The following is a 20,416-nucleotide window of genomic DNA, read 5'->3' on the forward strand; positions in this document are numbered from 1 at the left end:
CCCTGTTCACAGTGGGACGGGCCCAGCACCCCGACGACTTTTCTCAAGCACGCGCCCCGGGACAGGCAGGTTTGTGCCGCTGAGAAGGGGCCGGAGCCTTGGCATCGGCTGCCCAGACCTCCCGCAGGAAAGCTCCCCGTGGGAACGGCTCTGCAGGACGAAAGGGACGGAACTTCTCCTCACCCAGCGCGCTGGGATGCGTCGCAACACGCTTCGGTCGCAGCAGGAAAGATGTTGGGATCGGAGGAGTTTGGGTGCGCAGGAACCAAGAGAGATTTTGGGAAGGAGAGGCACGACAAGCATTGCAACCCCGGAGCCGCTGCCCTGGGGACAGGTGGGGCATCACGAATTTTGGGATGCAAAACCCTCGTGTCCACCTTGCTGCAGCCCGCAGAGGGGCTACAGGGCCAGTCACTTCAGCGGGTCTGAAATCCACCTCCCGAAGGAAAACCCCAAGCTGAGACTGGATTTTGCCATGATGCGATACCACGTGGATGGTTACGAGCCGTTCCTGAGCCTGCAGCCCTCCTGCGACCTCTCCCATCCGTCACCTCTCATCCACTGCTCCACGAGAAATACGGAGCGTATTCCCACCGTGGGCAGCAACGCGGCCACGCAGCCCTCGTCTGGTCCTGTTAATTGTGGTCGTATTCCCAGCGCTAATTACCCAAATCACTCCCTCCCTCTCCAGTGTGGGGAAAATAACCGCAGCGATCCACACACCCGGAAGGACGTTACAGCATCCGCCCGGGGGGAAAATGCACCCGCGCTCGCCCGGCGAGAGATGGTTTTGCAATAGGAAAAGATTTTCTTTTCAGATGGTGCTTACAAGGTCTATAGGTGCTACCTGCAGCGCTCGTTTATTGATGATTTCTAATGACTTATTTAATTACAGCAATGCCACCGGCAGGAGCAGCAGATGCTCTGGGTGGGTTTGAGCACGGCAGTAGGAAGCGTCGCAGATGGCTCCGGTCCCGGGAACCAGGCAGTGCGAGCGCCTGATGGATGCCGAGGATTGATTAAAAAAATTATTAAAAGATTTATTAGCCCTTCAAGAATTATTATTCTATGATATAGCTGGACAAACGGGGATGAGCTCTCGCTCTGAAATTTCCGAGTTGGAAAAGGCCCCACAATGTCAACATGCCCAGGGAAAATTAGAAAAAAAAAACGAACCCAAAAAACCAAGAAGTTGTTCTGCTTTGGCCAAAACATTGTATTTCTGCAAAATCACTTTGTTTTTCTTTGTGATTTTTCAAAGTGTGGTAACAGAGTGCAATATAAAACAAATTATTTTCAAACAAGAGTAACTTGAAAATGAAAAAATGTAAATATTTGTCCTGACCGAGTGAAAAGGGCTGCTCCAACACTGTCAAGATCTTCCCTCACCCCTGGTCCCCCGCCCAGTGTGTTTTGCTTTAGTTTTTATGAGAAATCAACAGTTGGAGAAAGGTTTTGGATTTTCCAGTGGAAAAGGGCTGGAGGGACGCTTTTTCTACAAGTTCCGCCAATTAGCGCCTGGCTCCCCAGCCAGCAGCTGCTGTGAATTTTCCATTGCTGGAAATCTTAAATATCAAAACTGGATGTTTTTCTAAAAGACAAATCCAACTGCGGGGCAGGTCAGCAGCCGCTGCCACGCCGCACGCCGTGCTCCCTGCAGCCCTCCTCACAGAAACCTTCAACCCAGCGTCACCGATTTCTCCTGAAAAGCTGCTTTTCCACCCAACAGCAGCTTGGTTTTGTCTGACCGCGGGGTGATGAGCAGCGGGAGAGCTGGAGCATTGCTAAAACACCCCGGCTGCTCCCCCCGGCCCTTCCTGCTTCCGCACCCCACCACCGCTCCATCCCTCCTGGAGCAGCTGCCCAGATGTGCCTGTGCTCCAGCTGTGCAGTGCTGCCCTCCTGCATGCCCCCGCAGAGCTGGCATCGGGGACACGGCCTGTTTTATAGCAGATCCTAACTAGCTTGAATTTTGGGCAGGCTTTGACAGATGCGATGCGGTGCTCGGGGTCAGCGTGTGCGCGGGGGCCGGACGAGGCGCGAGACCTTAGCGGCATTGCTAAACCCAGCCTTCTTTTATGAAGATCATTTAGTTTTGGGTTGGTTTTTTTTCAAATGGCAACGCACGTACCAAATACATTACGTGAATCAAAAATACAATTTCCAACACGTTAAATATTTAGAAGTGATGCCAAAGCAGCAGGACAATAAATAGCAATAATGTTCAGGTGAAATAAGGTTTTGTTTAATAACGTCATTGCCTGCTTGTGGCAAAAGTAAGGTCAAATCCTGTAAACCTGCTCCCTGCCTCCAGCCCATCCTTGTCACTGGGACCATCACGACTTTGTGCCCGTACAGGCTGTGTGTCCCCCAAGGCTTCCCCCCCCCCTCCTTTTCAGCATCGCTTTGGGTCCCAGCGGAAAGGGCTGGAGCTCCAGCGCTGCGGGATTAAACCTCACAGCCCGGGGGTGGATTTCTCTGCCTGGCTCTGGAGGTTTCTCAGCGATCTCGGCCCGGCGGTGAGTCAGCCGGCAGCGGAGAGCGTGACTCAGCCACGCCGAGGTTCGGTGCACGGAGCAGGGAAAGCAAATACCGGCAGCACGGCCATGCCGAAACGGTGGATCCCACGGCCCCGGTGCCAAGGACAAACCTCAGCTGCATCTGGCGGGGGAAGAAATGAAACACAGGAGGAGAAAGGCAGGATCTTTATGGTCAGGTTGCCCCAGTAAAGATCAAGATAAGCTCTCTTTGCTCATGGAAATGCTTTTGATATCCATCGCAAAGCGCCGTCCTGAACCTGGCACAGGAGAAGCACCTTGCGCAGGGCAAGGTTTGCAAATGAAGGGAAATTCCCCCAAGATCATTTCTACCTCTGGGTGTTTTTCTCTGGGCACGCAGCAGCCACAACTCATGAAGCTGGTGCACACATTGGTTTTTTTTAATGTCCCTGCAGGGTGACACAACCCCCTGGGAAGGCTCCTGGTGCCGGGGGCAGCGCTGGGTGCTCTGGGGGAGGAACCCGTGCTCCACGCGGGGCTGCAGCCTGGGAGCCCGGGCCATCCCTGTTGCTGGAGCAGCCGCACAAGGCCAATATCCCCAAAGCGCTAATTCTTTGGGGGTTTATGCACGGGGGGGGGGTGTGTGAAAAAAGTATTCAGCAAGAAAATCCCAGGGTGTATCTGCAAAATTCCTGCTGCCAGGCTACGGGGCCATCACCATCCCCTGCCCATGCCATGGCGTCTGCGTCGCCTGGGGGCCACGCTGCAAAGCACGCTGTTCCCAGCCCCGCTCCACCACAAGCACAACCATTTTCAGGGTAAAAGGCAGAAAAACAAAGCCGTACCGAGGGGCCCTAGCTGAGTAGGCTGGTTTGAGGCCGTTGCCTGCAGAAAAGCAGTCCCGGGGGAGCGAGGAGTTTCCTTAATCGGGAAGGGTGACGAGGGCGCAGACCAGGGCAGGGCATTTCTCAGTATTTTTATTTAGGTGGCAGAGAAATCTGACGGCAACAGAAAGGAGCTGGAAAAACAAACAGGTGTGTCCGGCAGCAAAGGGGCCGTAGCTATAGCAATGGGACAGGCCCTGTTGACAAAAGGCTGCACAAAGGACCTTCTTTAGAGATTAAAAGTGGTTTATTAGCTGGCAGGGCTCCCTGGGAAGGTGCCGGGGTTGCCACCGCGGCTACGGGAAACAGTAGCTGAAAAAGCAGGAGAGGGGGAACGCGCGCAGGGCACAAACCTGCCGCCTCCGGCATCCCCCGGGGCCTGAGCCGGGGTGGGATTCCTCGGTGGTCTGTGGAAGTGGGGTGGCCGTGCACGGGGCTGCTCCCAGCACCACAGCGGGGTCCTGGCTCTGCGGCAGGCACCCCAAAGGGAATGGTTTATTTTGGGGACCCCCCCCCCAGCTCTGCTCACCAGGAGGCTGCTCGGCCCCCGTCACCATTTGCAGTCGCAGTCTGGGGCTAACGCTTGCTGGCTTTTCGAGGTCTCCAAAGGCTGGGTGGGGACTTTAAGTGCCTTGGCTGGACGCTACGCTCGGGTCTCCCTCCGTCCGCTCCCAGGCACTGCAATGGGAGAGGAGAAACACTCCGGCTGGGATGTGCCGCTGCTCAGGATGCCCCGGCAGCAGCGCCCGACGCAGGACCGTGAACAGCAGCAAGTCAATTCCTGAGCCCTCACACCGCATCCAGGATGCAGCCCCCCCCGGGGGGTGCAATGCTTCTGGAGGGGGGGTGCAGCCCCCTCTCCTGCCTACCCCCTCCCACGGGCCCTGCAGAGCGGGGGGCTCCGGCTCCGCACAGCCCGCCTTCGGCTGCGTCAGATGTGCCGGGGGCAGGTCTGAGCCGGGAGTTTGGCTCTGCCACCAGAAGAGATCCAAGGGCCAAGCTGCACCAAGGCGAGGGCAGAGCAAGGCTTGGGGAGCCAGCGGCTTGCTGCCGGGGGGCAGGCGGTGGGACACAAAAACCAGCCTGTGCCCAGAGAGGTTCACACTCAGGTTGAGTTCTGCCACAGATGAGGGTTCCTGAATACCGAACTCAGCTGGGGCTGAGCTGCCATTGTCTGTTTTGACTTACCCAAGACCTACCAAAAGACTAGTTTGTAATTAAAGCCGCGGATCAGCGCTGACAACTGCGTGACTCCGCGTACAGCCGCTCAACAGCGCATGAACGTGCCTGCAGCTCGCGGCAGCCCAGGGTAAGAGGAGCCCGGACTTCACTGGCAAGCAAATTTTCTGTTTCGGGGCTACTGCGGGAGCCTGAGGGGTATCTGAGAGAACAAGCAAGTGGTGATGCCTCTCCCTTCGGGATCTGGCAGCCGGAGGGCTGCCCGGAGCACAGCGGCGCTTTGCACCAGAAGACGCTACATGGGCGAGCACAGGAACGTCGTGGGAATGAAAGGGAAACCGCGGGGAACTTCATGGGTGCAGCAGGGATCTGTGTCCTTCCCTGGGGAGCCTCCCAATGGCCTTTTGCAAAGAGTGGTGTGACAATCAGAAGCCAGAAGTAGAGTTAAGACGGTCACCAGCAGCTTACGCCTGCGCAAGCAAAGGGATTGCCCCTTTCTGGTCTCCATTAGCTCAACCTGGGCTGAAGTCTTGCTAAACCAGGTGAGACTCTGCCATTTTCTAAAATCCTTGGCAGAGGAAAAGTCTTAAAGGAAAAAAAGGCAAAGGCTGCCTGAGGGAGACAACGGATTACAGGCATCGGCAGCCTGTGGTGGCATCGTGGCTATGTCCATCAGGGCAATAAAATGGCTCCCGGCACACGAGCGACCCACCAGCCATGTCCTGAGGGGATAAACTCGACACAAGCCCAGCTGAGGCCAGCACTGCCATGCAGGGTGCAGCACCCCGGGGCGAGGCGAGGACTAGCAGGCTCCTTTCTGGGGGAAATGGGGAGCAGGACTTGCCCCCAGGGAAAGCAAGCTCCTCCTGCTCAGGAGCCCAGGAATAAAACGCGTGTTGCAAAGGGCAGAGCTGTCACAGCAGTGACACGCATGGGGTTTGCAACTCGGAAAAGCTGCAGAGCTGCTTTTAGCTGCAGAATCCGGTGCATCTCCAGCTGACCCACGCTTGGACCCCCAGGAGCCCAGGCAGGCACCCACCTTTCCCCGCGGTGGTCCGTGGGCAGCGGCTGCTGGAGCCGGGCAGAGCTGGCAGCGCGCACCCCATGCCGCGGGCAGCCGCTCCGGGGGCGGGCAGGCCTGCCGAGGCCGTATGCCACCGTTGTCGCCGTACCAAGAACAGGCGCTTCCTGGTCCCCGCGACGGGACATGCTGTTCCCAGCCGGCGAGCCCCAGCGCTCGGCTGCCTGGCGAGGGCTCTCAACGTGCTTGAGGCAAGGAGCTGGGAAGTAAATGCGTGATTTTTTTTTTTTTGCAGAAGAAACCCTCTAACGGCAGCAGCCGCTCACCCTCTGGCAGGTGGTAATACCAACGGCTCTTGCACTGCGTGCAGCTGCCCTGCAACCTCCGCTCGCCCGGGGGCATGAAGGTGCGTTGAGCATCAGAAAGCAAGCAGGCAAAAACCCCCAAGGAACTGGAGGGATCTTTCTCCCACCCTTCTAACGCTGATTTTGGCTGGGAGGAGACCTCGTGGAGCAGAGTAGTATCTCTAATTCCTATGGTGCATAGCCAGCACAAGCCCAGGGGACAGGCAGCGGGACCTCCTGGACATCAGTCCACGGTCCTCATCCATGGGTCCCCCCTCTCGCCTCTGCGTGGACTTAATTAAGAAAAGCTATGATGTCTCAGCAGCAGGCTCTGCTGGTTTTAAGCATTATTAATGCAAAATTCAGGAGGGATTTGCTTTACTCTCAGAGAGCCTTTGAGTTTCTGGTAAATAAAGCAACTGTTTTCAGCTCCCCGGGTCCTGCCTCCGCGGGAGGTTTGCCTCCCTCGACCGAATGAAAATGCAGAAGCCGCAGCAGCGAGCCGGCGCGCTGGGGAAGGCAGTGAGCGAAAAGCACACCCTCCGAGATGCCGTCAGCTTCGAAGAAGCTGAGACATCTTTCTGCAGAAAAATAAGGTGCCAAAAGATCAATCACATCACGGTGTATTTTGAGACTGGCGAACGAGTGGAGGAAAATGCAATTTTTCAGAGCAACGCAAGAAGGACAATTATTGAAGGCAAAGAGATGTTGTTTCAAATCCAGCAGTGTATCCAAAATCGACCCCACAGAGGATGAAACACTCTTTTCTCTTTAAATATTAACACTTAGAGTATGAAGGAACAAAAACATTTAAAAAAATTTACAAAAATATAATTGGTGAGGAGAAAAAAGCCCAACCTGCTACTCCAAGGAACATAAAACGCAAGGTGTGAGTGTGGGGGGGTGGATTTCTGTGAAACCATTGACATTTTTGATTAACGAGTTTTCCGTGGGTGGTTTATGTAAAGGAGAAGGGTAAGAAATGCAGACATGACTTATTCTCAAGCTGACGAGACTAAAGGGCTCCTGACTCAAGAATTCATCTTTTTATTTATCTCCAGGAAAGCTGGAGAGGGGCTGGTGCCAAGGGCAGCGAGTGACAGGCCAAGGGGAATGGCCTGAAGCTGCAGGAGGGGAGATGGAGATGGGATGTGAGGCAGAAACTCTTCCCTGTGAGGGTGGGGAGGCCCTGGCACAGGGTGCCCAGAGAAGCTGTGGCTGCCCCTGGCTCCCTGGCAGTGTTCAAGGCCAGGTTGGATGGGGCTTTGGGCAACCTGGGCTAGTGGAGGGTGTCCCTGCCCACGGCAGGGGTGGCACTGGATGGGCTCTGAGGTCCCTGCCCACCCAGACCAGGCTGGGGTTCTCTGATTTTCTGCCTTTGCAGATTTTGCTGGATGCAAGAGAAAGCCGTACAACTTGTGAACTTCCTATCAATGGTGTGGTCTGTTTAGGCTCCAAGGCAACAAAACCATTTTAAAGCCTGCCTTTAAACTCTTAACTAGATGTACTTAAGATTACACTTTAATTCCATATTTAATTTAATCTAAGATAAGCACGGTGATGAACTGAAGCCCTAATAAATGTCTAGCTACGTATGCACATTGAAGTCCTCCTATTACGCGTTACACCACAGGAGACAACTTACTGGAGAGAAAAAAAATGCGTATAAGATGCTTTTGCTGATTAGAAAATATGAAGTCATAAGGGGAAGCATTTCCTGCGGTTCCTCAGGCATTAACATGGGATCTGTCACCCAGAACTTCAGACCGAGCTCCAACAACCTGTGGTTGATGGGGTGCCTGCACTACAACCCGTACTTGCACGGCCCTGCAACGCGCAGCAGCTATCCATCAGCACAGAAACAACTCTGGCATGTAGTCTGAGGAAACCTACTGGGTCTAGCTAAAAACACATGGGGAATATATTTAAATAAAATATTTACCAAAAAGCGCTGCCCGTCACTTTGTTTTGCATTTGTCCACGCTCCTGCTGCGGCAGCAAAGGCACTAGATGAACAGAGCAGCAGCTCCTTTGGAGTCCAAAAAGGTGTTTTGTTGGTTCCTAGACATTACACGTGGTCGAGGAGGTTAAAACCTTTGGGTGCCCGAAAGGCAGCGAGGTGAAAGCTGAGCTCCCAGCCCACCTCCGCAGAGGTGCGTTGAAGGGGAATGACTCATTATAAAGAGAGAAAAGAATTTCGCGTGTCAGATACAAGGCACGAGGTAGCAAGGAGGTGCGATGTTTAGTACCGACTTTACCAACAGCCCCTGGAAGAGAGTAAACACCACCTGAGAAACACAAAGGACCATCTTCAGAAAAGCACTAGTAGGAGAAGGTCCTCAGCAAACTGCCTAGCAGTTACAGGTGGAAACACCATCTCCAAGACAGTCTGGTTATCCTTTCTCCACTTCTTTTCCCGTGTTCCCTAAATCCAAACGTTCTCAGCCTTTGAATATAAAAAGAACGAACCTCTAAATGCTAAAGACCACTACAAAACTGTCTGAGATTTCCATCTATTCATCAGGAATGCTTGTTGATGTTTCCAGTTGGAGGAAATAAGGTTTTTGGAGGGTTTTTAAATGTTTATTCCTCTTTAGATTGCATACCCATTTATGAGTCCCACCACAACATTGCAGCCCGGGTTTGAGCTGGGTATCAACTTTTTAGTGTTTGTGCTTTCTTAGGTATTATTGCAGAATAGACCTGATTAAATTAGAGCCGACGGTCATGGAAAGAATGAGTTTTAATCTTACTTCCTTCACCTCTTACTCAATTCCTTCCCTATTCACAGTGGATTTCTCTCTTATTCGCTTGAATCGGAATTGACTTCTTTGCTTTAAATCCAGAGGTGGGCCAGATTTCTGTTTCCCCCCACAGTTCCTGTTTTTCCAGGCCTTTTTACCAATGTACATTCTTTGTTCCAGTTATTATCCAGCCTGACCTCCTACAGACTAACTAGCCAAGTGTTGAAAAGCATCCTCTTTGCATACATTAATCTGTTTTCCAACATTCTAGTAGCTTTACCTAAAGACCAGGTCAAACTTTACATAGGCTCCCATGGCTGGGGTGGTTGTGCGTCCCATGAAAACAAGGTGCGATGCTCATGCTGGTGGCTTCCCCGGCGCACAGGCTGTGAAAACTCAGGGCATTGGGCCAGTTCTGCTTTAAACATACTGTAGCTTTCTCCTAAAATTAGGTTAAAAAAAGACCACCCAGCTGTAAGTTAGCTTCCAAGAGATCAAAATTAGGCTGTAAGAAAAAGTCTTAATTAACTTGATCTGAAGAACAGCAGCTCCCAGACATTATGATTGTGATCTCTGTTCCATGCCAGTGCCTGGGACCACACGACATTTAATAGCAGATTAAACTCCATTTATCACCTTGAGGCTGAAACCTCCAATCTGATTGTCTCGGGGAATGGTCCCCACTCCCCCACAGCTTCACAGTTCATGCCATTTATTTGTATTTAATAAAACCACCCATCAAGACCATTCTCTGAGCACGTGGAACCAGTGGAAACAACCTGCAGCTTTGGGTAAACACAGAAAGACGTCGACATCCTCACGCTTCCCTGAACAAGCCTTTCCTCGAGCCAAAACCAAGGTAAATAAGCTTTTAAACTAGGTACGAGGCCTAGGTAGGTACAAGCACCTTCGCTGATAAACACCACTAATTAGAATCAAGAGACAGGAAGGCAAACCTCAGCTTTACATGAGACAACATCTGGGGCCCCAGATGTGTGTTTCGGGTCTGAAAGTAAATCAGCACAGGAACTGACACCGATGGGTATCCATGGGAAAACGTTGGGTTTAGGATAAGGCTGCTGGAATGTGAACAGCGGGGCTGGAATTCACGAGACGACTCCAGTAGTACGTATCCTGCACACTTCGATGCAGTATCAGACCGATACTAACCGCCGAAGGAAAAGCACATTTGCTTACAGGCACTGAAAACGAAGATTCCCAAGAAGAACCCTGGATCTCACTGTAAATTCAAGCATTTAACATTCAGTGAGGAGAAAAGCAAACAAAAACCAGACACTGTGTTGTACTTTTTTGTTTTTATAGAATTTTTACAATATATTTATCTTCATTTGCATATTTTACCCACATCTATAGCTTTCTTTTTACATGTTGAACTGAAGTGGAATAAATCTAAAGGTCTGATATATTTTAAACAACTGATAAAAATTGCGAAGTAGTAAACCCGTACGAAAAGAAATTATAAAACTCTTTTAAGTGTTTAATGAAAGCAAGTCAAATGTATCATTAGGAACAATATGGTTTGTTTTAAACACATCATAGGTGATTCAGGCAGGACAACTTTTTTTGTTGGTTTTTTGTTTTGTTTTGTTTTTAATATTAGGCACATTTTTTTCCAGCATACCTGTTTTCCAGACAGTTTTATACTATTCAATAGTATCATCCGCATCCACTTGGAACTGCTGCAGGACTTTCAAAATGTGATTGATCATGAATATTCATTATTGGTATTCTCTTCCTCTCGCTTTAAAACTATCCGAAGGAAAAAAAAAATCAAAAAAAAAAAATCAGTGTTTCTCATCTCTTAAAAAAATCCATAATGAATGATTGAGTTGTAAGGCAGCAACAGATTCAGTGTCAACTCAGGTCACAGTCCTTCAGTTCCATCTAGTGGGTAGAAATTATATTTAGTGGACACTGTTCCTAGACAGTCCCTTCAGGGCAAGGTGACTGACTCACAAGGCCAGTCACTGCTGGTAGAGTAAGTGAAGCGGTATGCCTAGTAAGGAACACTGGCCACGCCTGCGTCATCCTTGCAGCCTCACGTCTTCATACAGAAAGCAAAAAGACAGTCCAACGGAAAAAAATGTGAATATGATAGAGCCATGGCAGGTTCTCTGAATGGTTTATTTACAGTCTTCATCCCTGATGTGAAAAAAGAAAAGAGCCTTCTTTGACTATACCAGGCAGACCTCAGCAGCATGCTACATGCCTTAGCAAATCAGCCCATTGCATATCCTCGACCTCTTAGCCGGGGATTCACACCGAGGCAGTGAATAGAAAGTCCTACTGCTCAAGAAGAGCAATTTCAAAACGCTCACCTGTCCCATCGATACGACTCCCTAAAGTACACTTTAAGAACGTCTCGTTTTGGTGGAGCAACTCCCCGTTCCCAGAATCCGTTCATGCTGTTGGAAAGTGTGAAACAGTTGGTTCCTCGGGGATCTCTCAGACACCCCTGCAGTGAGACTGCAAACTCAAATATGTGACTCGGATGTGGGAACAAAATGATCCATGAGTTAAAGATATGCCACAACTTTGATAATTCCCTTCCCATCGCGATCTCATTCTGGAAGGAAGGAGGGCTTCGACCTTCAACTACAGGATACCTGAGGAGGGGTTTCAAAGCACTATCTCTCCGCCTCCTTTCAGTCTTTGATAAAGACAGTATGTTTTTCCTGAATTCTGGCATTCTCGTTTGCTAAGAAGGCCACTCCATTCCTGAAGGCAATGGCTTCAGCATAGTGCTTCTTGGTCTTCGGTTTTAAGTCTTTCAGGTAGATTCAACCTCATCCCCTGAAGAAGCGTTCCCTTTGCACTCACCTGGCTGAACAGAGGTCAAAACATCTTTAACTACAGCACTAGAGGCCATCCAAAAAAAGGGGATGTATTACTACACATTTCCCTCTCAGAGGGAGATTGGACCACCCTTAAAATTCCAGCCCCGGCTGAGAAAAGCATGAATTCGGGGGCCATGCCCAAAGCGGTGCTCCTGTGCATGTTGCTTATTTAGGCACCACTCACCTTTGGGACAACCAAGGTCAGTGAGCATATTCCCTTCTGACAGAGCCACTGCCTTTAGTTACTACTGAAGCTTTTGGTTGCCTTTTTTTTTTTTTTTGTATTTTAATGTTGAGGTGAGGAAGGGAAGAATATAATTAGCATAAAAAGTTCTCTAAATTCATACTTGACAAGACCAGCTCTACATACTGTATAATGTATACAAAACACACCCCCAAATTCTTTTATGTTCTTTTTAACTCTCTGGAAAGGGAACAACCAGTGTAGTTGAGCAGGAAGAAAGCCAATTTATTTCAGCATAGAAGGCCTGCAATTCATTCCATGTTTACTAAGAGTAATGCAGTTATTGCTCTGTAAGATAAGACTGGATTGATCATTAACCCCCACCCTGAGTGCTGAGAGTCCGGGTTCCCAACATTGCCAAGAGGGACCTCCTCAGCCACTAGTGTCAAAATAATTAAAAAAAAAAAAAGCCTTGTGAATAGTATCTTGTAAAGATGTGATCTTCAGGAAACAAGTAAGTTCCTCAGTTCTTCATATTACCACTGCTTTGTGAATGGAGGCCAGCCTTTGCTCTCTGCACTAGAATAACGTATTATTTAGAATAACACACTGGAGATAAATTAAGGTAAGACTAGATGATCCAGCTGATCGAATCAGAGAACAGGAGAAACATTAACCTCTTGGACGAGGATGCTCTGAAACTGGAATCCTTTAACTGCTATGCGAATCAGAATTTGTTTTACAACCTATAGTTTAGTAAGAATGAAAGTTCGTTTCCTTGGGTAGTAGCCTTCAAAGCAAAAGTAAACATGACAGGATTCAAGTGTGGACCATTTCTGTATCAGCCCACCAGATTCTGGTTTGCCTATTTCACTTCAATGACATAGAATAGATGCTACTGACGGCATCACTCCGAGCTCAGCGATATTTTCAAAGCTGTCACGTTCCAACAATCAAGTTTCCTCGGGAGCAGATGATACGAACACGGGGGCCTTCCATTCTCATACTTCAGCTACCTTCTTTTGTTTACTTCCTCTGAATAAAAAAAAATATTGTTCTGTTTACTCTAACATGCTACAATATGTGCATACATAACTGTAGGCGACGCATGAGTTACTTCAAGATGTGCTTTGTCATTGAAGTGCGCTTTTACTTTTACAAATTCTACATCAAGGTGGAAGGAAGGAAGGCTGCAGAGTGCTCATATACTGAAGCTGAAGGAACTTTTCCTGAACGGAGTTAAGATGTTTGTTCCAAGGTTCCTATGGACAAACTACTCTATCCCATGCACTCCGGCCTGAGCCAGTATTAAACATTCCAGAAACTTGTTGATTTGTTCGGATAGTTAATGGCAAGGCTGATAGCAGCAATGTTTTTCAGGGCCTAGAAGAGAGAAGGAAAAAAAACCAGAATCACATCAGAGATTCTCCCCAGTCCCAAACTGTAAAGAAATCCTTGTATGAAATTAAACAGGAATAGGTAAATAACCATCCTGTTTCTACCAGTAATTGTCATGCACCCAGGCAGGCTCAGCAAGGCAACTGCATTTCCAGCTGCTGAAAGACCAGCCGCTTTCCCCGTTTCCATGTTTTGGCAGCTGAGAGGTCAGCTCGGTAAAACAGATACACCTGATACACGCCACCGCCAGTTTGTGGCACATCGTCCGACCGTTAAAGGAGAACAGTGTTTGCGCATAGTTCGTTCACAAATTTCAAAGGCCCGTCATGGTATTGTAAAGCTCAAGTACATTTATAACTATTTCATAAAACTCCACTGGGCAATCAGAAACCATTCATTATCTCTGTCTGCCAGAAAAATACCACAAACACACGCATCTCTGGGGTTGTGCAATCTCATTACCTGTGCTGTGCAGCGATGAAGATGATCTTCAGTATTTAAGGCAAGCAAATACTCCTGTAGAGATCCAAGCTCCTGCAGCCAGAAAGCATTCAATGAACACCACCGTTTCTACCAAAGATATCATCCTAGTAATTACCATTAAAATGCTGATCATTGTAGCAGTCCCCAAGAATCGGAGGTACCAGAACTATACACAAGACTCTCCTGGACACAGTTTGCGACCACAGGAATCAGTTCATTACGGACTGTTCAGATGTAATGTTCAAAATCAGCTCAAGCAGAACCACATTCAAATACCTTCAAATTAATTATTAAATCAGCATTCCTCCCAGAATAAAGAGTGGCTTTAGGGCCTACTGCCTTCATTGCACAAGGCAGAGTCATGACTATTACTTAAGGTCCCATGATGGATAAGGCAACAGTACATCCCTCCATTAGAACTTGCTACCAGACTCCACAAGAGGAAGTTGTTAATGTTTCTGAAGCATTTAATGTTTCTAAAGCTCTGATGAACTTTGCCAAGATAAAGGAAAACTGCATTTAGTTTATCATTCCCAGCACTGGGGAGAGGAGGGATACAAATACAGGAACTGCTTACAGTAACTCTGTTTTCTGTAACAAAGAAGAGTTCTGCTAGTGCACGATGAAGAGGAAGGAGAATACCAGGCTTGGTCATGTCATGACACAAGTTGTTTTCCATATGGGTGAAAAGCTGCCAAAGCGGCTTCAACAAGGTGAGGTCACAGTCTCTGAAAAAAAATGTAATTCAAATGAAATAGTGAGTAACCATGATTTTATGCCCATTTCTGAGAGAAAAACAAAAAAACTCCAACAAATTTAAGAGAACAAAACCATATGGTTTTGACAGATGTATAAATAAAGGAAGAAACACAAGAAGCATTTTCAAAATTAAATTCAGTCAGGTGTTTCAGCACAATGAATTTCATTCTGAATCAGCGGAGAAAACCTCATATCCATGAATATGCCATAATGACTTTTCTAAAACTGAGCGGCCTCCTGAAACGAGGACTTTAAAATAACTATATACATCACTTTGCTAAATGCTCTAGGCTCCACTGCTTGAAATTAAGCAATACCAAACCACAGCACTGGGCAGGTGATGTCCTTGTTTCAGGCACACAGACAAAAATGGATATATAGCTTTGCAAACATTTCCAACCCTGTCTCCCTCCTACTCCTGAGTTAAAGCTAGCTGACCTAAAAGTCACTTGTCAGACAGATAGGATGACAAATATCCGTCAGTAGGGGGGGAAAAAGGGGGAAACTCAATTTCAGAATCTGATAAACACAAGAAAAATGTAAATATTCTAAGTACAACAGAGACTTGATCTTTCAGCAATTGAATTGGTTGTCCACACGACAAATCGGACATTTTCTGATGAAAAAAATTAAAGGAACTTCAAAAGATAATAGATCGGTGATTAAAAGGAACACCAAAATCAGTTTTTCAGACTTGGATGCAGATCGGTGTACCTAATATTTACAGAGAGTCAAGCAATGGTTCTATGTAATTGTCCATTTTTATTACTATATGTGAATATACTTTTTGACCTATCAAAATAAGCTAGTAGGACACTTATTTTCATGATTTTGCTTGTCAGCACTGTTGTGTCTCTTTCCAGCACTTCTATTGAGTTAATGTGACTATACACATTTGCATGACACTATAAAAACTCAACATTTTTTTCAAAAAGTATTTTCATAAGAAGTACCCATGCCATACATACTTAAGCATTAGCACACCTATTCCTTCTGAAACTCAATTACAGGCTTTGCAGTGGTACAACTAAAAATAATATTTTTAAAGTTATTTACTACATAAGAGAATCAGATCATCATTTCACCAGTTTATTATTCAATCCTCACCTTAATTCTGAAGTACAATGAATACAAAGAGAATCAATTTCTAGAAAATTGGAATCGATTTTTTGCCCTGTTTCAGGGTGATATTTATTTATTTAACAACAACATTTGAATTCACTGGACCTTTTTAAAAGCGAAGAAGAGAAAATGTTTTCCAAACCAAAAATCTTGTAAGAAGTTTCTGCTATCAAGGCACTGTGAAATCCATTTGAAAGGCAAATTAAGAATGCCTCCTTCCAATAATGGTTTTCTGGCTTCAGAATAATATCGCCTTAGACGCTTTCTTCTCCTGCCCTTTGCCTTTTAGCATACAAGGCAGAACCGTGCGCTTACCTCTGGGCGCTGCACTGCACTATCTTCAAGAGCAAGTGGATTGCCTTCAAACGCTGGTGACCAGTCTGACGGCAGGCTACCCCGACCTGCCATTCCCAGATTTTGGCCAGTGGGAGGTGAGGAACTACCCTTTCCTCAGACAGCATCTGCTTTAGAATTTCAAACCCTGGGGAAAAAAAAAATTCAAACAGCTGTTACTTTTATTGGGTCTCATTCTGTTCAAACACTCCGTTTTCTCTTCTCCATATACTAAGTTTTGCTCCAGTAAGCCAGAAATATCAAAGAAAAATATCAAAGAAAAATACCAAACAAAAATCTAAGATAATTGTAGATTACATCCTGACATTGCAAATATTTTCTGGAGCAAAACTTAGATAAAAATTAGAAAGAATCCTATCTGAAAATAAAGTTTTGCCTGAATAAGGCAAACAAAACACAGGTCCTCACTATTATGTGATATGCAGTAGAGTTTTGCTGATTGCAAATCATCCACCAGCCTCAATTTCATTAAAAATATTTAAACTCTAAAATAAACTAACAAACCCTTTCATGCTATATCAAGAAATTAAATGCAGAACTAGCCTATTTTAATGGGTAAGTAATTTTTAAAAACGCAATGACAATTATTTCTGTTTCCAATCACGGCACCTTGGAGTGTTTACTAAATCCTGTGTGGAATTATTGTCATATAATGAGACTTTGAATACAAATAACATTATTATAATTGTAATCTCCAAGCCTCTGTGAAGATTTGGTATTTCTAGCATGAAGTCACAGCAAATAAGAGACATTAGTCAAGTTTCAACTTGAACAAAACTAATCACATTATTTCCAAAACACTGGAGAAAGCAAATTCTAAGTCAAAAAAAGGGATGACCACAAGTCTGTCAAAACTCAGCAAAATAACTCCAAAGTTCCTTTCAGATACATGCTGAGCAGTGCTTACCTGTCTGGAACCTCCCAAGATGACCAGCTGTCACTGTAAACTTATAACCCCACTCAGTGTTACTCATGTCAGAGGTAAATCGGTAATAGAGTGTGTCTCCTGTGTGCAAGGGAAGGAAGAAAATCCCCATTAAAACCTTCTGAGTTAGTTTTGCTATCACAAATGCAATTTGAATGAAAAGTTTGTCATTAAAATAAATTAACCCTAGATATTGTCATTCAGGAGAGGTGATCTTTTACTGTTTCGTAATTATTAAATGCACAAAACAGTATGATAGAATTATAGAATCATTTAGGCTGCAAAAGACCTTTAAGATCAAGCCCAATGGTTAACCCAGCACTGCCAAGCCCACCACCAAACTATGTCCTTAAGCACCACGTCTACACATCTTTTAAATACCTCCAGGGCTGGTGACTCCACCACTTCCCTGGGCAGCCTGTTCCAGGGCTTGACAACTCTTTCAGTGAAGAAATTTTTCCTAATCTCCAATCCAAACCTCCCTGGCACAACTTGAGGCCGTTTACTCTTGTCCTGTCGCTTGTCACTTGGGAGAAGAGACCAACCCCCACCTGGCTACAACCTCCTTACGGGTAGTTGTAGAGAGCAATCAGGTCTCCCCTCAGCCTCCTGTTCTCCAGGCTAAACAACCCCAGTTCCCTCAGAACACTTTCCACTGTACAAAGATACTTGCAAGGATAACGTCTCTTACATTTTTGTCAACTACAAAGAGGAGGGAGTTAAAGAAACCCTATATCGTACACAGTTAAACTTCGCTTCTCCAATTGTGTTAGAGATCAATTATGAATTATGAAAAAAGAACCTCTACATAGGCAGCCAAGTTCACAGTCCATTATGCAAAAGGTGAAAAAATTGTGAAACTAAAGTTACGCTGCTCTTACAGGTCAGAAAATTAAATTGCGGAATTAAACAATTAACAAAATTGTTAAACTTAACCTCTTAAAAGTGGAAGAACTATCAAAATGTTTAACCATTTTACAATCAGGCAGCGGAACATTCAAGAAATTCTTGTCACCGTAGCAGCTACGGCTTCACAAATGCTGGTAGTTACCTGTAATGCTAAACAAAACATGTCCTTTCCTATTGCGTTCTGTAATGTTAGATCAGGTTAAAACTTAGAATTTCCTTCTGTTCCATGAAAAATCCTGTCACCCTGGGACAAGCATGCTGGTTTTTGTTGAGAAGCAGAATTTTCAAACTTTCAAGTGGAAGAAAAATTCTGAAAATATATATTCTGAAAAAACAAACCCCCAAAACAAAAAACTCCCAAAACCAAAACCCTGCTCCCCTTCTCATCATGAAATAGACCCATAGCTCTCTCCCACTGCTAGGAGTCTTGAGAAAAGCCCTACCATCAAATGAAAAGCCCAGAAGCCTTAAAATGCCTGGTTTCAGCTAAAGCCTGCTGAGGGAAATGACGTGCCTTAATCCGGACAACCTTGGCTGGAAATGAAGTTTCACAAGGTGAAACTCAAGTTTCACAGCCAAGGCGGCTCCAAAACAAGGGGCCTCAAAGTTCAGTTTCTTGGCAAAACCGTTGCAACTATTTGGGAGGAAAAGGAGGACAGAAAGAAGTTCATAATCCAAAATATTTCTACAAAGCACACATTGATTTCTATCTAGCACACTGTAATCTAAACTGCTTTGCTAAGAAAGTTCCTAAATCTATTTACAGCCACTGACAGCACTCGAAGTCAAAAGCTTCCTGCAGTGCCACCAAGTTCAGTGGGTTAAAACAACTTAACATAAGAAGCATGGGACCATGCAGTCCTTCAGCGCACCAGCATTCAGTACTACGTTATCAAAAATGTGATTAAAGAATACAGACTGAAGTTGTCAGTCAAATTACTGATTTTTTTTTTTTTGACAGCTATGCTCCATGGCAACAACTGGAGACAAGGCATTGGCACACACTGTTTGCTTTGAGCACCAGTACAGCACAGAGACGAGAGATAAGCCTATCTTTTTTGTTGATTTTTTTTTTTAACATGCTTCCTGTGGAAAGTAAGACAAGGCAGAAACAATGTAAGTGAATACCGTGCAGAACAAGGACTGTGTTGGAACAGAATCAAGATCAAAATTTGTTTCCAGTAGCTAAGTGCATACTTTGACTGAGGTGTGGAAAAAAAAGGTCAAGTAGCAGAACAGATAAGCCTACTTTTAAGAAATGAATGCAAGAGTAGCACGTCAGAGCAAACAGATCGGGACAAGAAAAGGATTTTTTTTTGCCCCCCACACATCTGAAGAACATCAACATTTAACTGTTATCTTTCAGTAGTTTCTCTCAAGAGTCCTGGATACCGGTAATACTCTATACATTTGCACTGTAAAACACTGCATGTTCACCTGGAAGCTCAAAATCATTCCATTTCTGCGGAGATCCACTGAAGCTGTGCCGATCCTGCTGGAAATCACTGCTGCTAGACATGAGCAACTCATCACAGCCTTCTTCTGTATTACACTGAGAGTCAAATTTGATTGAGAGGTAGATAGCACCGGGAATATGAACTTTATCCTGAGAAATAAACACATCATCTTTGTATACTCTAATGCTATATTACCGAGAAGCCACTTAATACAAATATTACAGCATCTCCATGGGGAAATTAAAAAAAAGAAATTAAAAAAAAAAAGGTCTGTTATTTCTATCGGGAGCTAATTTAACAAATGTAATGCATGCTCTATTGTTTGCATTAACTGTTAAGAGTGTAAAAATTAATTGCTAGCAATGCTTCGGGTTTTTTTAAAAGCTGTAATTGTTGCTGACATTGATCTCATTGCCAGAACCTAAAGGTTTATATGCATTTTAAGAATAAAAATCAGAAGAGTCACAGCTGCAGTGAAGTTAAAAATCCCAAGACTGCCCAGAGGCAACAATTACTTCGCAAACTATAGTGGAAAAATGCTTTCAAACAATACCAAGAAAAGAAAAATCAGAAACTGTCAGGAGAAGATAGTCTAAAATGAGAAATAGGGGGGGGGGAAGACAAGACTCCAGTCCTAGCTTTTGCCTAAGAGCACAAGGAAGTAAAAGGCCAAGTGAAACGGACCTTTGGATGAAAGGGTAGAAATATTTGCTCATTAAGGCCCTGAAACCATTTAAGTATATGATCTCCTTCAAACACACACATAGTAAAACCATTTCAGTTATGCGCTTTTCACGTGATTGAATTAGGACTGTGTTAAAGTGCCTCACTGAACATATTTCTTACTGAGCAAGGCCTCAGTCATTTGGCATCAGCCTCTGCGAAAGCAAGACGGGAGAGGACATTTCGCAGGAGCTTCAGGCACAGAAGTCCCACAGGTACACACATGGAGCATTAATATTTTCCACTAGTCTTCAAGTCATGCAAATCCACTGCACTGTAATACGTGTATAACTTACCTCAAAATTAGTATTGTTGTTGTAAGGATGTTTAGATTCACGCGTTTGGACTGCCATTCCGGGTTCCTCCATGAACTGGCAAGCTGTCAACGCCATCGTTCCCAGCATGCTCTCACTGCACCCATGCAGTACTTTCTGTAGAATCTGGGGAGAAGCAACACATCACGTAAATACAATTTGCTATCAAAACAACATTTACAAACTTACATGCTGATGATTGACACAAGACTCATTTCAGAAGAAAGAGCTGAGCTACTGGCAAGAAACTAGACATTCAC

General features: G+C 45.8%; 1 protein-coding gene across 5 annotated transcripts in view; it reads right to left on the minus strand.

The window, feature by feature from the left end:
* Positions 1 to 7,247: 7,247 nt before the first annotated feature.
* ZZEF1 (zinc finger ZZ-type and EF-hand domain containing 1) overlaps positions 7,248 to 20,416 on the minus strand; it is a 62,507-nt gene continuing 49,338 nt past the window's right edge. The window contains exons 49-58 of one of the 5 annotated variants that reach the window (XR_008579854.1): positions 20,139 to 20,282; positions 19,100 to 19,268; positions 16,736 to 16,834; positions 15,790 to 15,955; positions 14,171 to 14,321; positions 13,573 to 13,644; positions 10,313 to 13,095; positions 9,627 to 9,910; positions 8,951 to 9,112; positions 7,251 to 8,193 (exon numbers count right to left, since the gene is read on the minus strand). Coding sequence is in view for 1 of the 5 variants with exons in the window: in XM_054847291.1 (XP_054703266.1) it covers positions 13,021 to 13,095; positions 13,573 to 13,644; positions 14,171 to 14,321; positions 15,790 to 15,955; positions 16,736 to 16,834; positions 19,100 to 19,268; positions 20,139 to 20,282 (876 nt within the window). In the remaining 4 variants the exon portion in view is untranslated. Of the gene's footprint in view, positions 9,113 to 9,626; positions 9,911 to 9,973; positions 13,096 to 13,572; positions 13,645 to 14,170; positions 14,322 to 15,789; positions 15,956 to 16,735; positions 16,835 to 19,099; positions 19,269 to 20,138; positions 20,283 to 20,416 lie in introns of those variants that run through there. The other 4 variants (XR_008579853.1, XR_008579855.1, XR_008579856.1 and 1 more) reach the window with 4 other exon arrangements.

This window comes from Grus americana, chromosome 19 (genome assembly GCF_028858705.1).
Source record: "Grus americana isolate bGruAme1 chromosome 19, bGruAme1.mat, whole genome shotgun sequence".
Classification (NCBI taxonomy): domain Eukaryota; kingdom Metazoa; phylum Chordata; class Aves; order Gruiformes; family Gruidae; genus Grus; species Grus americana.